Source organism: Onychostruthus taczanowskii, unplaced genomic scaffold, assembly GCF_017590055.1.
Source record: "Onychostruthus taczanowskii isolate IOZ18803 unplaced genomic scaffold, ASM1759005v1 scaffold22, whole genome shotgun sequence".
Taxonomy (NCBI): Eukaryota; Metazoa; Chordata; class Aves; order Passeriformes; family Passeridae; genus Onychostruthus; species Onychostruthus taczanowskii.
In genome coordinates, this window is record NW_024499462.1 from 802,917 (window position 1) to 818,539 (window position 15,623).

Sequence of the window (15,623 nt, forward strand, 5' to 3'; positions counted from 1 at the left end):
TTCCCCCCAGTGTAACGCCGTGGCTCCCAGTCCATCCCTTCTCCAGACAGCCCGTTGCACTGGAGCTGTGAATGGAAAGTCCCAACCCTGAGCACTCAATATCTGGATAAACTGGAGCCCAATCCAACCCTGGCCACCACCCTGAAAAAACTGCACTTCCCCACATCTTTTAAAAGTATTTTTGAAGGGATTTCTTCCAGAGGTTGCCGCCACAGCAGTGACAAAACGTCGGTTTCGAGCTGCTTTTCCTCCTGTGCGTGTGTGTGTGTGCGTTTGCATTTCTCCTTAATTGCACCAAAACAGATGTCACTTTTTTCCCAGGAGTGGGAAGAAAACCAGAAGGGTCCTAAATATTTTCCTCCAGGAATGAACGAGCACAATGGTGCACGTGAGCTGACAAACAAAAACCTCCAGAAGATGATGATATTTTTTTTTTTTTACCATCAAAGCCTGCGGGAGCAGCATGAAAGGGAAGGACTGCCTGAAGAAATTCCTGCTGATGTCCCACCTGAACCTCCCCTGGCACAGCCTGAGGCCATTTCCTCTTGTCCTGCCGCTGGAAAACCTGGGCTGGAGAGAAATTGCCAAAACTCTGGGTTAATTACGGCTGTTAGAGAGATCTTGCCGTTTCCACCTTTTTCCTGGGCATTCTTCTTTCACTCTGTGTATGTTGGAAATATGTGAGATACGGTTTATATCGGTTATGTATCCATATGAATGGATAAATTACATCTCTATCTCTATAAAATATGTGTTTTTATGCATGTTTTATATATTATATGTGTTATTTTGTAATTTTTTCTATGTGTAATTTTGTACTTCTCTTACCACGCTGTATACCTTTCGAACGCGAAGTGTATGTGTTAGTGGGGATCGAGCGGAGTTCCCGCTGTTGTAGCCGGGAGCGGCGGCCCGGGGGGTGCCGGTGGAGCCGCTCCGTCCCCGTGCCGCTGCTCCCGGCCGCTCCCGGCCCTTCCCAGCCGGGGCTGCCCCGCATCCGGTGGGCGGAACCTTCGCGCGGGCCGCCGCCGGCCGGAACCTTTGGGCGGGGCAGCGAGCGCCGCACGGACGGAGGAAGCGCCGGACGCGCCGCTGCCGGGCCCGAGGTGCTGCCGCCGGCTCTTGCTCCGCTTCTCCCTCCCGCTCCTCCTCCTCCTCCTCGCCTTCCTCCTCCTCCTCCTCCTGCCGCGGGTCCCGCCCCGTGTCCCGGAGAGCCGCCGCACGGTGAGTGACCCGGCGGGACGGCGGCGGAGCGGCCCCGCCGCGCCGCACCTGCCGGGCGGCGGGAAGGTCACGGGCGGCGCGGCCCGGCCCTGCCCGGGGCAGCCGTGACGGGGCTGCCCGCCACCGGCGGGGATCCCCGCGCTGCAGCGGGCCCTGCGGGGCTCCCCGGGCCCGGGCAGGCCGGGGTTTCCCGGCGGTGCCTCGGTTTGCCCTCGGAGCGGAACGGCAACCAGCGCCGCTGCCGCTTTTGGTTTCCCTTTTGCGCCTGAACGGGGAGAGCGGAGCCGTGCGGGCCCGCAGTGAGGAGTGCTCGCCTCGGGGGGAACAAACGCTGAGTCCCTACGGGTTTCAGCGTTTGTGTGACGTTAGGGCTTTGCTCAGCGAGCCTGTGCTTCAGTTTCTCTCGTGGTCAAGCTTTCCCTTTCGGTTGGCGCTCGGGGCAGGGTTGCATAAGAAGGAGGTTCCTGCGCGGGGTTTTTGGGGAGGTTTTCTCCTTGGTCAGGGACTACAGAGCCCTTTTATTTTAATAAATCAGACTGACGAGCACATGCAGAATCCTCCAGCTCCGGAGTACTTGCTCAGATCCTTTAGCAGGGATCCAGGGATCATTTGGCTGCCCTGGGAGGGGGATCCAGGGATAGTTTGGCTGTGGGTGCTGCAGGGTTGCCCTGGCTGCCAGCTCGGTTTGGAGAGTGGCCAGGGAGTGGCAGGAGCTGCCAAAGGAATTGCTGCTGGTTTTGCCCTTGCAGAAGGAAAATGGGGCAGTGCACAAGGAGTGATTTGGGGAGGCTCAAGCAGATCCCCCCCAGCAGCTGAGGAAGAAGGGAGCCCTGATTTTAGGAGTCATTTTCCCAGTGTTTCTGCAAAGTTCTTTCCTCTGTGCTCTTTGTTCCCAGGATTGAGGGTGCTGTGCTCTCTGGGCTTGGCTCCTGCAGCAGTCAGGCTTTTCCCTGGATAACTGTGTGCCACATCCAGCATTTTCAGGTTTCCAGGGATATTAATAACTCCCCATACATCCTGCCAGGTGCAGGCTCCAGCTCCTAACCTCCTTTTAATCAAATGTGAGTCGCTGATTGCTCCTTAATGTGGCAGCCGGGTGCCTTTCCTGTCAACTTCCTCTCAGGGAAAAGGCCTCTCAGCTTAAATCATGGAGTTCCCTGGCTCCAGGATTCAGCACTCAGGGTCAGCAGCAGTCCCAAAATGTCAGTCTCAGTGGGAATGTCAACTTTGTGCCCACCGTCAGCACAGAATCCCAGGGTGGTTTGGGTCGGAAGGGACCTGGAAGCCCATCCAGTGCCACCCCTGCCGTGGCAGGGACATCTCTCACTGTCCCAGCTTGCACCAGCCTGGCCTTGGGCGCTGCCAGGGATCCAGGGGCAGCCACCCCTGTGCCAGGGCCTGCCCACCCTGCCAGGGAACAATTCCTCCCCCAAATCCCATCCAGCCCTCCCCTCTGCCAGTGGGAAGCCGTGCCCTGTATCCCATCCCTCCGTTCGCTCATCCCAACTCCCTGCCTTTTATCACGCAACGTCCCACCGCCGCGCGGGTGTTTTTTCCAGCTCCGACTCTCCTTTCCCCCCCTCCCCGTGCTTCCCTTCTCCCCTCAGAGCAGGAAGGAGGATGGTGCACGCCGAGGCCTTCTCGCGGCCCCTGAGCCGCAACGAGGTGGTGGGGCTGATCTTCCGCCTCACCATCTTCGGGGCCGTCACCTACTTCACCATCAAGTGGATGGTGGATGCCATCGACCCCACCAGGAAGCAGAAGGTGGAAGCTCAGAAGCAGGTAGGATTGCATTCTGCACTGTTTCCTTGGCATGTTGAGGAATGTGCTGGAGTTTTATAGTCAGTCTCGTGGTTTAGGTTGTTGGCCTGTTCGGGTTTTGTAACAAATCGTAGTGTAGAACAAATGGCAGCTTTATAACAAACTACAGTTTCTAGCTTGAAGTGGTGGCAAAACTATTGGTCTGATCTGTTGCTGAAAATGAGAGCTGTTGGCTCTGACTTTCAGCAAGTCTGTAGGCCTGGTGCCTTCTCTGCTTCTGACAACTTTGCTGAGCAGCGGTGGCCCTAAATCATCAATCTCTTGGCTGCTTTTGGAAACCTTGAGCAGAGAGCTTAATTCTTAACTTAAAAGAGAACTTGAAAGCTCTGCATTTCTGGCAGCTTAGTGGCAGAGACCTTCACCAGCAGTCAAAATGCCTTGGAAAGGGGAGAGAAAAAATGAAAACCTCGTTCCTTACCTTGAACTGGAACAATTTGTGCTCTGGAAAATCTTTAGTGGCCCTTCAGAACCAAAAGTTAAAGGTTTCTTTGGAAATGTGGCAGCTTTTTTGGTTTGGTTTCTGACTGACAAGAATTTCACAGGTTTTGAGCAACCTAAGTCTGTGTTGGGTGGTTTTCCTTCTGTAATGAGCTTTTTAGTTGAAAACCAGTTTTGCCCATGGGTTCAGTGCCAGCTGTTATCCAGGAGGCTGCACTGCCCCAAAACCTCGGTGGCTTTACTGCATGTTTGAGTAGAAAAGAAACTGAATTGTGCAAGTGTGTTGGCACAATTGTGAATTAGGGAAAACCCACTGACCACTTATTAGAAATTGACTGGCTTCTGGGAATTTAAAAATACATTAATCTCTCCTTGATTCATGTGAAAATACATGAATCTCTCCAAGTGCTCTGGAGGCTTGGGGGCGTCACACTCTGTGTTTTAAGGTTTGTTTTGGTTCTTTCTTAGCTCATAAAAGAGGAGTTGTGGGTTTGGGCATGTGAGGGTCCAAGCATTTGTTTGATGGGAACTGAGACATCTGACTTGGTTTCACTCAAGTGACAGCAGAGTCATTAGGAAACAGCAGAACCTTCTGCTTGAAACAAGATTTCACCTCTTAGGGAGAAGCATTTCAAACCACAACCAGCAGTTCTTCAAGAAAACTGATTTTTCAGTGAAACATTCAGTTTCTTTCCTTTGATTTTCCTGGTGTTTGGTTTCCCCCCAGGCTGAAAAGCTGATGAAGCAGATAGGAGTGAAGAATGTCAAGCTGACTGAGTATGAGATGAGCATTGCTGCCCACCTGGTGGACCCACTCAGCATGCATGTGAGCAACTTCCCTGCTCCCCAGGCTTGCAGAATTCCCCTCTGTCCCTGGGTTACATTATTTGCACCTCTCTGGAAATACACAGGAAGTATTCCTGCGATGTGAAACTGCATCACAGAGAGCAGAGGGTTTTAATCCCTTCTCTCTTTTATTTTCAAGGCACTCTTTGAAGCTGGTGGGTGATTTTCCTTGGCAGGATCAATGCTGATCATTCCCAACACTGTTTTTCCCTTGCAGGTCACCTGGAGTGATATTGCAGGCTTAGATGATGTCATCACAGATTTGAAAGACACTGTCATTTTGCCCATCAAGAAGAAATATTTGTTTGAGAATTCCAGGCTCTTGCAGCCCCCGAAAGGTAGGAAGGGAATGTGATGGATTTATACCTTGGTATTTGAAATATGAAAGATGCAGTTTTCCAGAAAGGGAAGAGGAAGTGGGTTGTTAGGTCAAAGTGCAAACATCAGGACCAATGCCAGGGAAAACCCTCAGATTTTCCCTCTTCTTCTGCTTTGTTGAAGAAGTTTCATCTTAATAATGTAGCAGTAGCTGGATTTTGGTTCTGATGGTCTATTTTTGTGCACCAATCACAGAATCATGAAATGATTTGGCCTGGGAGGGACCTTAAAGCCCATCCAGGGTCATGGCAGGGACACCTTCCACTGTCCCAGGCTGCTCCAAGCCCTGTCCAGCCTGGCCTTGGGCACTGCCAGGGATCCAGGGGCAGCCCCAGCTGCTCTGGGCACCCTGTGCCAGGGCCTGCCCACCCTGCCAGGGAACAATTCCCAATTCCCAATATCCCATCCAAACCTCCTCTCTGTCAGCATGATGCCATTCCCCTGGTCCTGTCACTCCAGGCCATTATAATCCATTTATCCTGCATTTTTAATTGCCTAAATTGTCATTTCCATTGTCTTTACACCCCGTGTTGTCCTTTGGCAGAGTTGAGCTCTAACTCTGCTCTACAGCTTCGGCACTCCTAGAAATTGCCATCATTCAGCAGGCCAGACATCCCATTTTTCCTCTGGAGATCCCTTGATTCTCTCTGGAGTTGGGTTACAGAGTGTTAAGGCAGGTGGCAGATTCATTTTCCACAGTAAAACAGAAGCTGGACTCTGCTGAAATCCCATCAGCCATATTTATTGTATGTTACTGAAGAAAAAGAGAGAGAAAAAAAAAAGCAGAATTTTAACCTAAAATCTTGGACAAAAACCCAAGTTTATAGCTTTGTTCCCTGGAATATTGATTTCTGGAACTCTTAATTACTGCCTGGATCTGTGAGCACCTCAAGGCTGCTCACAGGGAATGGAAAATGCAGCACTTTGGTAGCTGGTTTGGTTTTTCCAGGCTGCTTTCTGTGTAAGTCACAAACTGAAGCTGTCTGGAAAATTACATGAATGCCATGATCTAATAAGCTGAAGGAAAAAATGATTTTTTTAATTTATCTTTTTAAAGCAGACTTTCCAGCTCAGGCTGCTCCCCAGTTTTATGAGTGGCTTGTGCTGGGTGTTAATAGGAAGTCACTGCTCCAGAGTAATGATGTTTTGTGGGCATCACTCACATAAACAGAGAAAAAACCTTAATAATTCCCTGTGTTTTGGGTGCTTTTAACTGCATGTTGCTCTTGAAATTATTTTCTTTATAACTCTGTTTAGAAAAACACTCCTGTGAATTCTTGCACTGTGACAAGTTTAAAAATAATACAAGATGTCATGTTTAATTGTGGGTAATTTGTTTAAACTGTCTGTGGGTCTGTTGTGTGATGGATTTTTCCTTTCCTCACTCCTCAGTGCTTAGCAGGGCTGAAAGGAGCTGCAAACAGAGGCTGCCAGGACAGAAATAGGGGTTAATTTTGTGTAACCTGAATAGACATGGGAATGGAATGAAATGGAATCATGGAGTGGTTTGGGCTGGAAGGGACCTTAAAGATAAACCAGTCATCATCTCTCAGATGTCTCCTCTCAGCTTCCCCCTTCCTCTCTCTGGCTCTTCTGAGCTGGAATTTAACGGGAATTACCTTAAAACCTCTGATTGATGGAGTAGTGTTTCCTTGGTTTGGTTCCTTACCTGGATTAAACTCGAGCCTGGACACCCCCAGGCCTGTCCTAGCAAAGCATTAACACTGTGAATTTTCCAGGAGTTCTTCTCTATGGCCCCCCTGGATGTGGGAAAACCCTGATTGCCAAAGCTACTGCCAAGGAAGCCGGCTGTAGGTTCATCAACCTCCAGCCCTCCACGCTGACAGATAAATGGTATGGAGAATCCCAAAAGCTGGCTGCTGCTGTCTTCTCCCTGGCCATAAAGCTCCAGCCATCCATCATTTTTATTGATGAAATAGGTAAAAATCTATTTTTTTTTATCAGTAGCCATGGCAGCGTGACATTGAACCGTAGGCTCAGTGATGTGTGGATCTGCTGTCGTCTTTTCCTTCAAAAGAGGGAAGGCTCAGGAAGAGAAATAGAATTGTGAAGGGATGGTGGCACATTAGGAAAAACAATGGGTTTTTTTCCTGGTAGTAGTGGAGGATTTCACAAGTAAAAGAGATTCCTGCTTATTTTTGGTTCACGAGGAAACGCAGCAACAAATACTCTTCAGTGCTTCTGCTCTCAGGGCACATACTGGGAAGTAAAATATGGTTTTAGGAGATCTCTGGAATGCTGGCTTCATAGGGCTGAAGAATAGGAGGGGAGGTGTCGAAACCCAGAGCACTGGTGGGGCTCTTTGGGATCAGTTATTGGGTTAAAAGGGAAAATAATCCAGGTGTCAGTTCTCAATTGGATTGTTTAGTCTTAAAAGACCTTGTACAAAGAGATTGTGGCCATTTTGTGCCTTCCAAAGAAAAGCTGCTGAACTCACAGCAGTGAGACTGTTTTACTGGTAAGAAATAACAAACACCTGAGTCTGGACATGAACTACTGTCTGGAGTGCCTTCACTCCAGACCCAGAGAAACCAACAGGGAGCCTGCTTTCCATGAATTCAGGAAGGTGAAAATCTGGAGCACAGGATGTGGGGCGATGTCCTGTGGTGGGTGCACGCTTGTGTGGTGCCCTTTGAAGGGTGGCTTAGGAATGGGGGAGAGTCCACTTTCACCCTTAGCAGCACTTGTCTGCTGGCAGTGGTGATTAAAAATGCATTTATGAGATCAGAGAGCAGCCCAGGTGTGCATTCCTGTGGGGAATTGGATTGGCAGTGACTGCTTCCCTGCTTTGGCACAGATTCCTTCCTGCGGAACCGATCCAGCACCGACCACGAGGCCACAGCCATGATGAAAGCCCAGTTCATGAGCCTGTGGGATGGGCTGGACACTGACTACAACTGCCAGGTGAGTCCTCAGGGTGCTGGGAGGAGGGATGGCGTTCCCTCAGCTGGGATATTGGGGGTGGAGCTGCCTGGGAACAGGGATTGCCAAAGGGTTCTTCACCTATCGGTGATTCCCAGCGCTTTGTAGGAATGAGGGGAGTTGTATCTGCAGATCATTGTTCTTCCTGAGAAGATTGGCTTTGTGCTTAGGTTGGTTTTAATCAAGAAGTGGTGTTTCCAGATGAGGTGGGATGGGCTTTAAGGTGCCTCCCATCCCAAACCGTTCTGGGAGTCTAAAAACTTGAACAGAGCAGAAAGCCAGCATGCCATGGTGTCACCTGGGATAATCTTCTTAAAGCCCTTAAACAGGATGTTTATTCTCAAGCTGAAAACTTTCAGCCTTTTTAATGTGTATTTTTCCATAAATGGCTTTTCCTCCTCTCCCAAGCACGTGCTAAAGATGTTTTTCAGCTGATTTTTTCCCCCAAATGAGTAAAAACCAGTGATGTATGTGTACTGAGGAGGGTTAAAGCTTCCCGTTAGTAAAAAGCCAGTGGTACGAACCCTTCACTGGAAACTGATATAATTTTCTAAGCACAGTGTATTACCTTTTTTACCCAAAGCACTGACAATTCCTTGGAGCAAGTGAAATTATTCATTCCCTGCAGTGAGACAATCTGGGGTCTCTCAAGCTCAGCAGTGTTTGCCTTTTGTAAAAAAAAAACCAGAATCCCAAATGCTTGGAGGAAATTGTAAGGCAGTGTTGAGGTGGATGTGTTGATTCCACCTGGAGACCACACTCAGCCGTGAGCTGAACCTGCTGAGGACGGATCTGGAGCGTGGCAGGTGAAGAATGTTCCCTTTGGCTGAAAATACTGCCCAGAGAAATGTGGATCATCCCCGAGCCAGCAATCCCAGTGCCTCTAGGTGGCAGGGTGACTCTGCCGGGCCACCAGCCCTGCTGGCCCTCCTTCCTGGAGCTGCTGGGCCTGGCCCAAAGGCAGGAAACCCCCTGGAGGCCAGATTAATCACCCTGCCGTTTGTCACTCTCCTGGCTGGGTGTTTACCATGTACACAGCTTAGAGTAAGAAATGGGAAAACAAGGCTGCTGTGAATGGGGAGTAAATTTGTTCTGGAGTTAAGAGCTGGAGTGCTCCAGGGAGGTAAACACTGTCCTGGTGTTGGGCTTGCCTTGGACACCTTTAACCCACTGCTGACCTGTAGGTCCTGGAATGCTTTTTTGACTGTTTAAAAAGACACCATGTGGGTACCAGGTGAACCCAGGTGTCCCTGCTCATGGAGGGTTTACAACAAGATGACCTTTAAGGTCTTCTCCAACCCAACCCCTCTGTGATTCTTTTCCCAGCACAGCACAAAACCACCCCATTTTTAAGCACCTTCCCGAAATATCTCCTTTTGAATTCCACCAGGAACTAAAAATGACATCACAAGCAGAAGTTTTAAGTTCCTCACTGGGGTTTGGAATTTCAAGTTGGACTCATTGAAATCTCCCCCCAGATGGTATTTGTGAGACCAGGTCTTGCTGAGGTCATTGCCAGGAAAGCTTTATGTAATTCTGTAAATGCTGATGCTGTTGTTAAAGTGGGGGAGATCCCTGGCTGGTGCTGACATTCCCAGCCTGTGGATGTTTCCCAGCTCTGGTTTCAGTGGTGTCTCTTGGTGTCACACAGGTGATCGTGATGGGAGCCACCAACAGGCCCCAGGACCTGGACTCTGCCATCATGAGGAGGATGCCCACCCGCTTCCACATCAACCAGCCCGTGAGTCCTGCCTGCCCTGCCCCAGCAGCCAGCAGATCCACAGCTCTGGGGCTTTTCCTCCAGGAAATGCTGCCTTCTGCTGAGCTGGGTGTAGGGCTTTTTGAAGCACTTTTTAAGGTGGAGTTTTGATCTCTTGAGTCTTTTATCTGAAACAAACAGCACCATGAGCTTCCCACCCCTGCTCTCCTCTGGGAATGGAGCTGTTTGGATGCTGCACTCTGGCAAGGGCTGGTTTGTAACTGAGTTCTGCTCAGGCTTCTCCACAGCAGACAAGGTGGAAAACCTGGTTTGTTCTGCCTGTGATGGGCTTGGAATGAGATGGTCTTTAAAGACCCAAACCATTCCATGATTCTATGATTTATGGCCTAGTTATTAAGTTCTTTATCAATTAGGCAGCTGTCACAAGGTTGTTCTTGCTCCAAAGGTTGCTCTTGCCATCCTTTTCCAGGTATTTCAGTCACCTTTCAATGCATAGTGGTGTGAGCAGACATTTTTGTGTCAGTGTTATCAGGAGTTCAGTTGTGGTTGAATTCCCTTCTGGCTACAGAAATCATTATCCATTTTTGCTGAAACCCAGAGACCAAACTGGAGGAGTACACTTCTTATTGATTGTGCAAGAGAGGAGTTGTGTTCCCACACCTGTGTTGTTGGAACTGACTTTCACTCCGTGGGAGGGGATCCCTTTGGGAACAGCAATTATAACCTGGGAACTGCAGTGCTTCCATACCTGTTCCACACACCTTCCTGACCTCCAGCTGTTCCTTGAGCTAGCAGGGGGCAAGGATGTGGATTTGAGTACTTTGTGGTGTCCCATCTTTAGAAGGATGAATTATGTGATAATGGGATATTACAGGGATTGGCTCCCTCTCCCAGGATCAGGGTTACCACAGGAGGTGTCACTTAGGGAACAGATTTTCCTCACCCCACTAGAGCCCTGCCATGAGCTTACTGCTCCTCTCTTGCTTTGTGATCAGCCCAGACTGGCCCTGACTCTTACTGAAGGTGGAATAATTGATGTGCTGTGGATTGGGAGCAGGCACGAGCAGCAGGGAAAGCCTTGCAGATTTTATAACTGAGTTTGAGATGAAAAGGCCCCAAATTACTCATCAAAAATTGCCTGCAAAGCAGAGGGAAATGGCAGAAGTGGGTTTTGGGACAGAGTAGCAACTGTTCAGCTGCCAGATTGTCTGTGGGGGGATTTTCCCCCTTTTTGATGGTGGAAGTGAGGTTTGGCAGGCACAAAAGCCAGTCTTTGTTGCCTGTGTTTGACCTTCCTAGGAAGGATCTGCTCAGGCCTCAGCTGATTCTTCAGTAACATCCAGCACTGAGTTAGACACAAAATTTTGCCTCTAAACCCCCTAGTTTGGGGCTGTGTAAAGCAGGAACAGGTGTGCAGACAAGAGAGTTCTGGGAAACTCCTGTGGGCTCCTGGGAAAAGGGGTCACTGATTCTGGGATCCAGTTTTTGCCAGGCAGGAGCATGGTTAGTACAGGATATACCAATGGGATGGCTGGGGTTTCTGTGGGGTTTTGGTGCAGTTTGAGTCACACAGTGTGGGATTTATCTGGTTTAGAATTTCCCAAGCATCACCTGTGGAAGTGAATTTGCCATCAGAGAGGTTTCCTCAGTGTGTGTCACATGTCCTGGGCGAGGGAGCTGAAGGGACTGAAAGCCCTGGGATGTCACAAGTGTTCATTTTTGTCCTCTGGTAACCTCAGTCTCTTCTGTTCCAGGCTCTGAAGCAAAGAGAGGCGATCCTGAAGCTGATTTTGAAGAATGAAAATGTGAGTAGCCTCCTGTTAGTGGCTCATGGCTGCACTACTGCCACCAGTGCAGCTCTGGCCTTGCAGAACGTGTGGTTTGTAATTGCCTGCCTTGCAGTGAGGCTGAGGTGATCTGCCAGGGCATTTCTGGTGAGAACTTGGGAATCTCTTGTGGGTTTAGGTGTGGCCTTACATTAAAGCCCTGCAGTTGGCTCCTTTGTGAGCAGGAGCCTTGGCTTGTATGGTGAATCACCCTATGTGAGCAGAGTGACTCCATTTCTCTGTTCTGTTACAAGAGAAGAGATTTCTCTCTCTAAGAAAGGTGAAGGTGAATCATGTTTAGATCAGGGAAGGAAATTTCAAGGAAATCAAGAAGATGCTGACTCGTTAACTCTTTCTTAGCTCAGGTCAAGCAAGGAGGAATGGCTTTTTTTGACAGTGCTGCTTTTGATCCATAATTCAAATTTCCTTCAGAGGAGAGAGGAAGGATGAGGTGTGAAGTGTCTGTGGCAGGATAGGCAATGCCTGTCCTCAGAGCTTCCTCCCAAATTTAGTCAGCAGCACTAATTGCCTTTAAGTTCATGCTGCAAAGTGTCTGTAGGCTGAGCTCCACTCTAATAAATATCTTTTATTAGTAAAACCAACTTAAATTTTTTGAAGAGGCCTAAAAATGGCAGCTCACCAGCAGGGAACCACACAAATTAGTTTTTCAGGGAGATAAAAAACCAGCCTGTGTCAGTTATCCCACAGGAGGAGGAATTGGATCTCTCAAGCCCAGACTTCACATGGCAAGGGGAGTCCTGCCCTCCCTTTTCCTTGCCTGACTTAAAGCATAATTTTAGGGAATAGTTTCCCTCTTGAAAGAAGTCATCCCAGAATTTCAGCCTTTTATTAGACTGCTTTGGCTTAAGCTTTTTGAAAAGGAAATACTGATGCACATGGTGAGAAAGGAATCATAAATTCCATAGAAAGATGGAATAAACCTGAGGTCTTTGCCTGGCAAGAGTTCAGCTTGACCCAGTGCGCTGAGTTAGACACAAAATTTTGCCTCTAAATCCCCAAATTTGGAACTGTGTAAAGCATGAACAGGTGTGCAGACAACAGAGTTCTGAGAAACTCCTGTGGGCAGCTGGGAAAAGGGGTCACTGTTCCTGGGATCCAGTTTTTGCCAGGCATTAACCAGGAGCATGGTTAGTTAGGATATACCAACGTTCAGGGGTACCGAGGGTGCATCACCAAGGCGATGCCAAGGTTGGGACAGGCTGGTTGTGGTTCCTGTGCGGTTCTGGTGGGGTTGGGAGCCAGTGGCAGAGTGCGATGAGCTGACACACCAGTTCCCTGTAACGGTGTGAGCCACTTGGAGGTTCCAGGAGTAAGGGAATCATTTAGCTCCCAAAAATGCCAAACGAAGGTGATCTCAGAGGTGACTGAGAGAGAGCAGGCCTGAGCTGGAGCTCCCCACAGGTGGACAGCCACGTGGACCTGCTGCAGGTGGCCAAGGAGACGGACGGCTTCTCGGGCAGCGACCTGAAGGAGATGTGCCGGGACGCGGCGCTGCTCTGCGTGCGGGAGTACGTCAACAACGCCTGCGAGGAGGACGTGTACGTGGAGCCCGCTGCTCTCTCACTGCTGTTCCTTGTGTTCCCTGCTGGAGCTGGCCTTGCCTGCAGGGTCACACACAGCAGCAGTGCCCAGTTGCACTATACACACTCCCCAGAGCTCAGTTGCTGTTATTGCTTTTGCACAATAAGCTCAGCGCCTTGGTTGTTCCAAGGTGCCCAAGCTGGAGGTGACTGAGCCACCAAATCCTGCTGCTGCACTGGTTAGTGCTGCTGACACAGCTCTGGGACATCCCTCTGATGTTTGCCATGTCTGCAGCAATCCTGGGTGCATGGAGGGGCTGGAGCGGGGCCAGGGAAGGAAACGGAGCTGGGAAGGGGCTGGAGACCCAGGAGGGGCTGAGGGAGCTGGAAAGGGGCTCAGCCTGGAGAAAAGGAGGCTCAGGGGGGACCTTGTGGCTCTGCACAACTCCCTGCCAGGAGGGGACAGCCAGGGGGGGTCGGGCTGTGCTGCCAGGGAACAGGGACAGGACAAGGGGAAAGGGCCTCAGGCTGGGCCAGGGGAGGCTCAGCTTGGACAGCAGCAGGAATTTCTGCATGGAAAGGGTGCTCAGGCCTTGGCAGGGGCTGCCCAGGGAGCTTTGCAGTGCCCATCCCTGGAGGTGTCCCAGGAAGGGCTGGAGGTGGCACTCAGTGCTCTGGGCTGGGGACAGGGTGGGCACTGGGCACAGCTGGGACTCCACCGGCTGGCAGGGATTTTCCAGCCTCAGGGGTTCTGTGATTCCAGCGTGACGCTGGATCCACGTCAGAGCTGCTGTTTGCAGGGATGGCTGCTGAGCGTTGGCACAGCTGTCACAGCCCCTGGCCCCTCACCTGGCTGTTCTCTCTCCTCCCCAGCCACGATGAAGATGAGATCCGGCCCGTGCAGCAGCAGGATCTCCACAGGGCCATCGAGAAGATGAGGAAATCCAAGGATGTCTCCATGCAGAACCTGGCCATGGAGATCGTGTTTGACTAAGAGAAAAGAGAGTGTTTGCAGTTCCTGATGTGATTTAGTTTGACTTCTGTAATCAGTTAGCAAAACCAGTGTCAGGGGGTGGGAGCAGGGGTGGCAAAGGGAGTTCTGTTCCTGGAATCGTTTTTATACAACAACAACCTCTTAAGTTATTGCAATTCCAAGTGGAAGTGGAAGCACAGATCATGAGTGGAACAATTCAGCCCAGACCAAGAGCGAGTGCCTGCGTGTTGTCCCACGGATCCCTTGGAGCCTTCCAGCAGGAGTGGGTGGTCCCAGGGCCAGGGGCAGGACCTGGCACGGGCTGTGTGTGTACAGATGGGTGTGTGAGTGCAGGACCTGTACATAGCCACACTTTTTTTTATATATAGACATAATCTGTAGATAACTTGAGTATGGAAAATCTTTTCTACTTCCTGAAGCAAACCAAATCAGAAGCTGTGTAGGGGAAAGATTCCTCAATACTCAGTTCACTTCTACCTTCTAGCAGCAAATGCCAGGATAGAAACTGCTCCTAGAACAAAGCAACGTTTGAAATGCTACTGATTTTTCTTCCACATGACCACTTGAAATCTGGTGCCATTTAGTCAAGATAGTAAACTACTCTGTAAGAATGTTTGAATACTTTTAATTTTTTTATGAATTCTGCTTTTGAAGGCTTTTTAAATGAAGGCTGATTTTATTTTTGGTTTTCCCTTGCTGCGAGCAGTTAGAGTAGAATCCCACTTGCTCTTTCCTAAAGCCCCACGCCCTCTGAGCTCTCTGAGCTCCTGTGCACTGTCCCAAGGACTTGCTTCTCCCTCGGCTCTGCCAGCCCCACCGTGGCACCATGCCCTGAAGTGTCACAGCCGTGAGGCACAGGGTGACACTGTGTGATGTTTGACTCTGTCCCATGCTCAGATCTGTGAATTTAAAGAGGAGGAAATGGGTTTTGGGCTTATTGATGTGGTTTAGCGACGTGCTGTCCTTGCTGGTACCAGTTCTGGTGAATTCTTGTAACGTTCTGTTGATAAAGGCCAAGGGTTACAAATGTGAATGGCAAAAATGTTTTTCTTTTTTGGTGAAGTTATTGTCAGAGATAGTCAAGAACTTGAGGTTTTTTCTTATAATGCTATGAACTGTGCACTAATTGACCTCAAATCTGTAAAGGGAATTAAATGTTCAAAGCCCAGGGGTGAGACTGTGTCACAGCTCTGCTGCCTGTGAGGGGACGGAGACATTGGAGGCACAGAATGATGTAAAACCAAATGCACTGCAAAGGAAAATAAAGTGAAATAAGGAGGGCTGGAGCCCTGCCATGACACGGTGTCAGGGGCTGGTGACAGTGTCCCTCAAGCTCAGCCTGCTCCCTGCTGTCCTGCCCTCTGGAATGCTGGCTGGGTGATGCTGCAGGGCTGAGTTTGTCCCAATTTAATCTTAAAACCAAATGGGAGGGGTAAGATAAAAGTAATTGAATAACTGCTTAGACTTCTTCACTGTATTCAAAGCAATGGAGAGATGCACAGTGGTCTATCCAGGGATTTAGGCACAGCAGGACTGCTGGGATATGGAAATGGGAAGAGTCTGGGATCCGGGATGTCAATCCCACAGGGCACTTTAGTGCTGGGGCTGGGTGAGCCTGGGATCCAGGAATGAGCCCAGAGGAGGCACCAGGATGAGCAGAGGGATGGAGCAGCTCTGCTGGGAGAGCTGGAGAGGAGAAGCTCTGGGGTGACCAAATTGTGGCTTTGCAGGGCCTAAAGGGGCTATAGGAAACATGGAGAGAGATTTTAGACAAGGGATGGAGGGACAGGACACAGGGAATGGCTTCCCACGGCCACAGGGCAAGCATGGATGGGATATTGGGAAGGAATTGTTCCCTGGCACGGGGTGCCCAGAGCAGCTGTGGCTGCCCC

At 50.0% G+C, this 15,623-nt stretch overlaps 1 protein-coding gene across 2 annotated transcripts; it reads left to right on the top strand.

Moving 5' to 3' along the window:
- Positions 1–1,046: 1,046 nt before the first annotated feature.
- ATAD1 (ATPase family AAA domain containing 1) lies at positions 1,047–15,029 on the top strand. Of its 2 annotated transcripts, XM_041404989.1 has the most exons (10): positions 1,086–1,224; positions 2,832–3,006; positions 4,211–4,309; positions 4,547–4,667; positions 6,447–6,647; positions 7,526–7,632; positions 9,302–9,391; positions 11,125–11,175; positions 12,619–12,755; positions 13,611–15,029. In XM_041404989.1, exons 2-10 carry the CDS (start codon positions 2,845–2,847, stop codon positions 13,729–13,731), a joined length of 1,089 nt encoding a protein of 362 aa, XP_041260923.1. In that variant the 5' UTR covers positions 1,086–1,224; positions 2,832–2,844; the 3' UTR covers positions 13,732–15,029. The 2 variants fall into 2 exon arrangements, with proteins under 2 accessions (XP_041260924.1, XP_041260923.1); XM_041404990.1 differs by lacking the exon at positions 2,832–3,006 and having other exon boundaries at positions 1,047–1,224.
- The last annotated feature ends 594 nt before the right edge of the window (positions 15,030–15,623 follow it).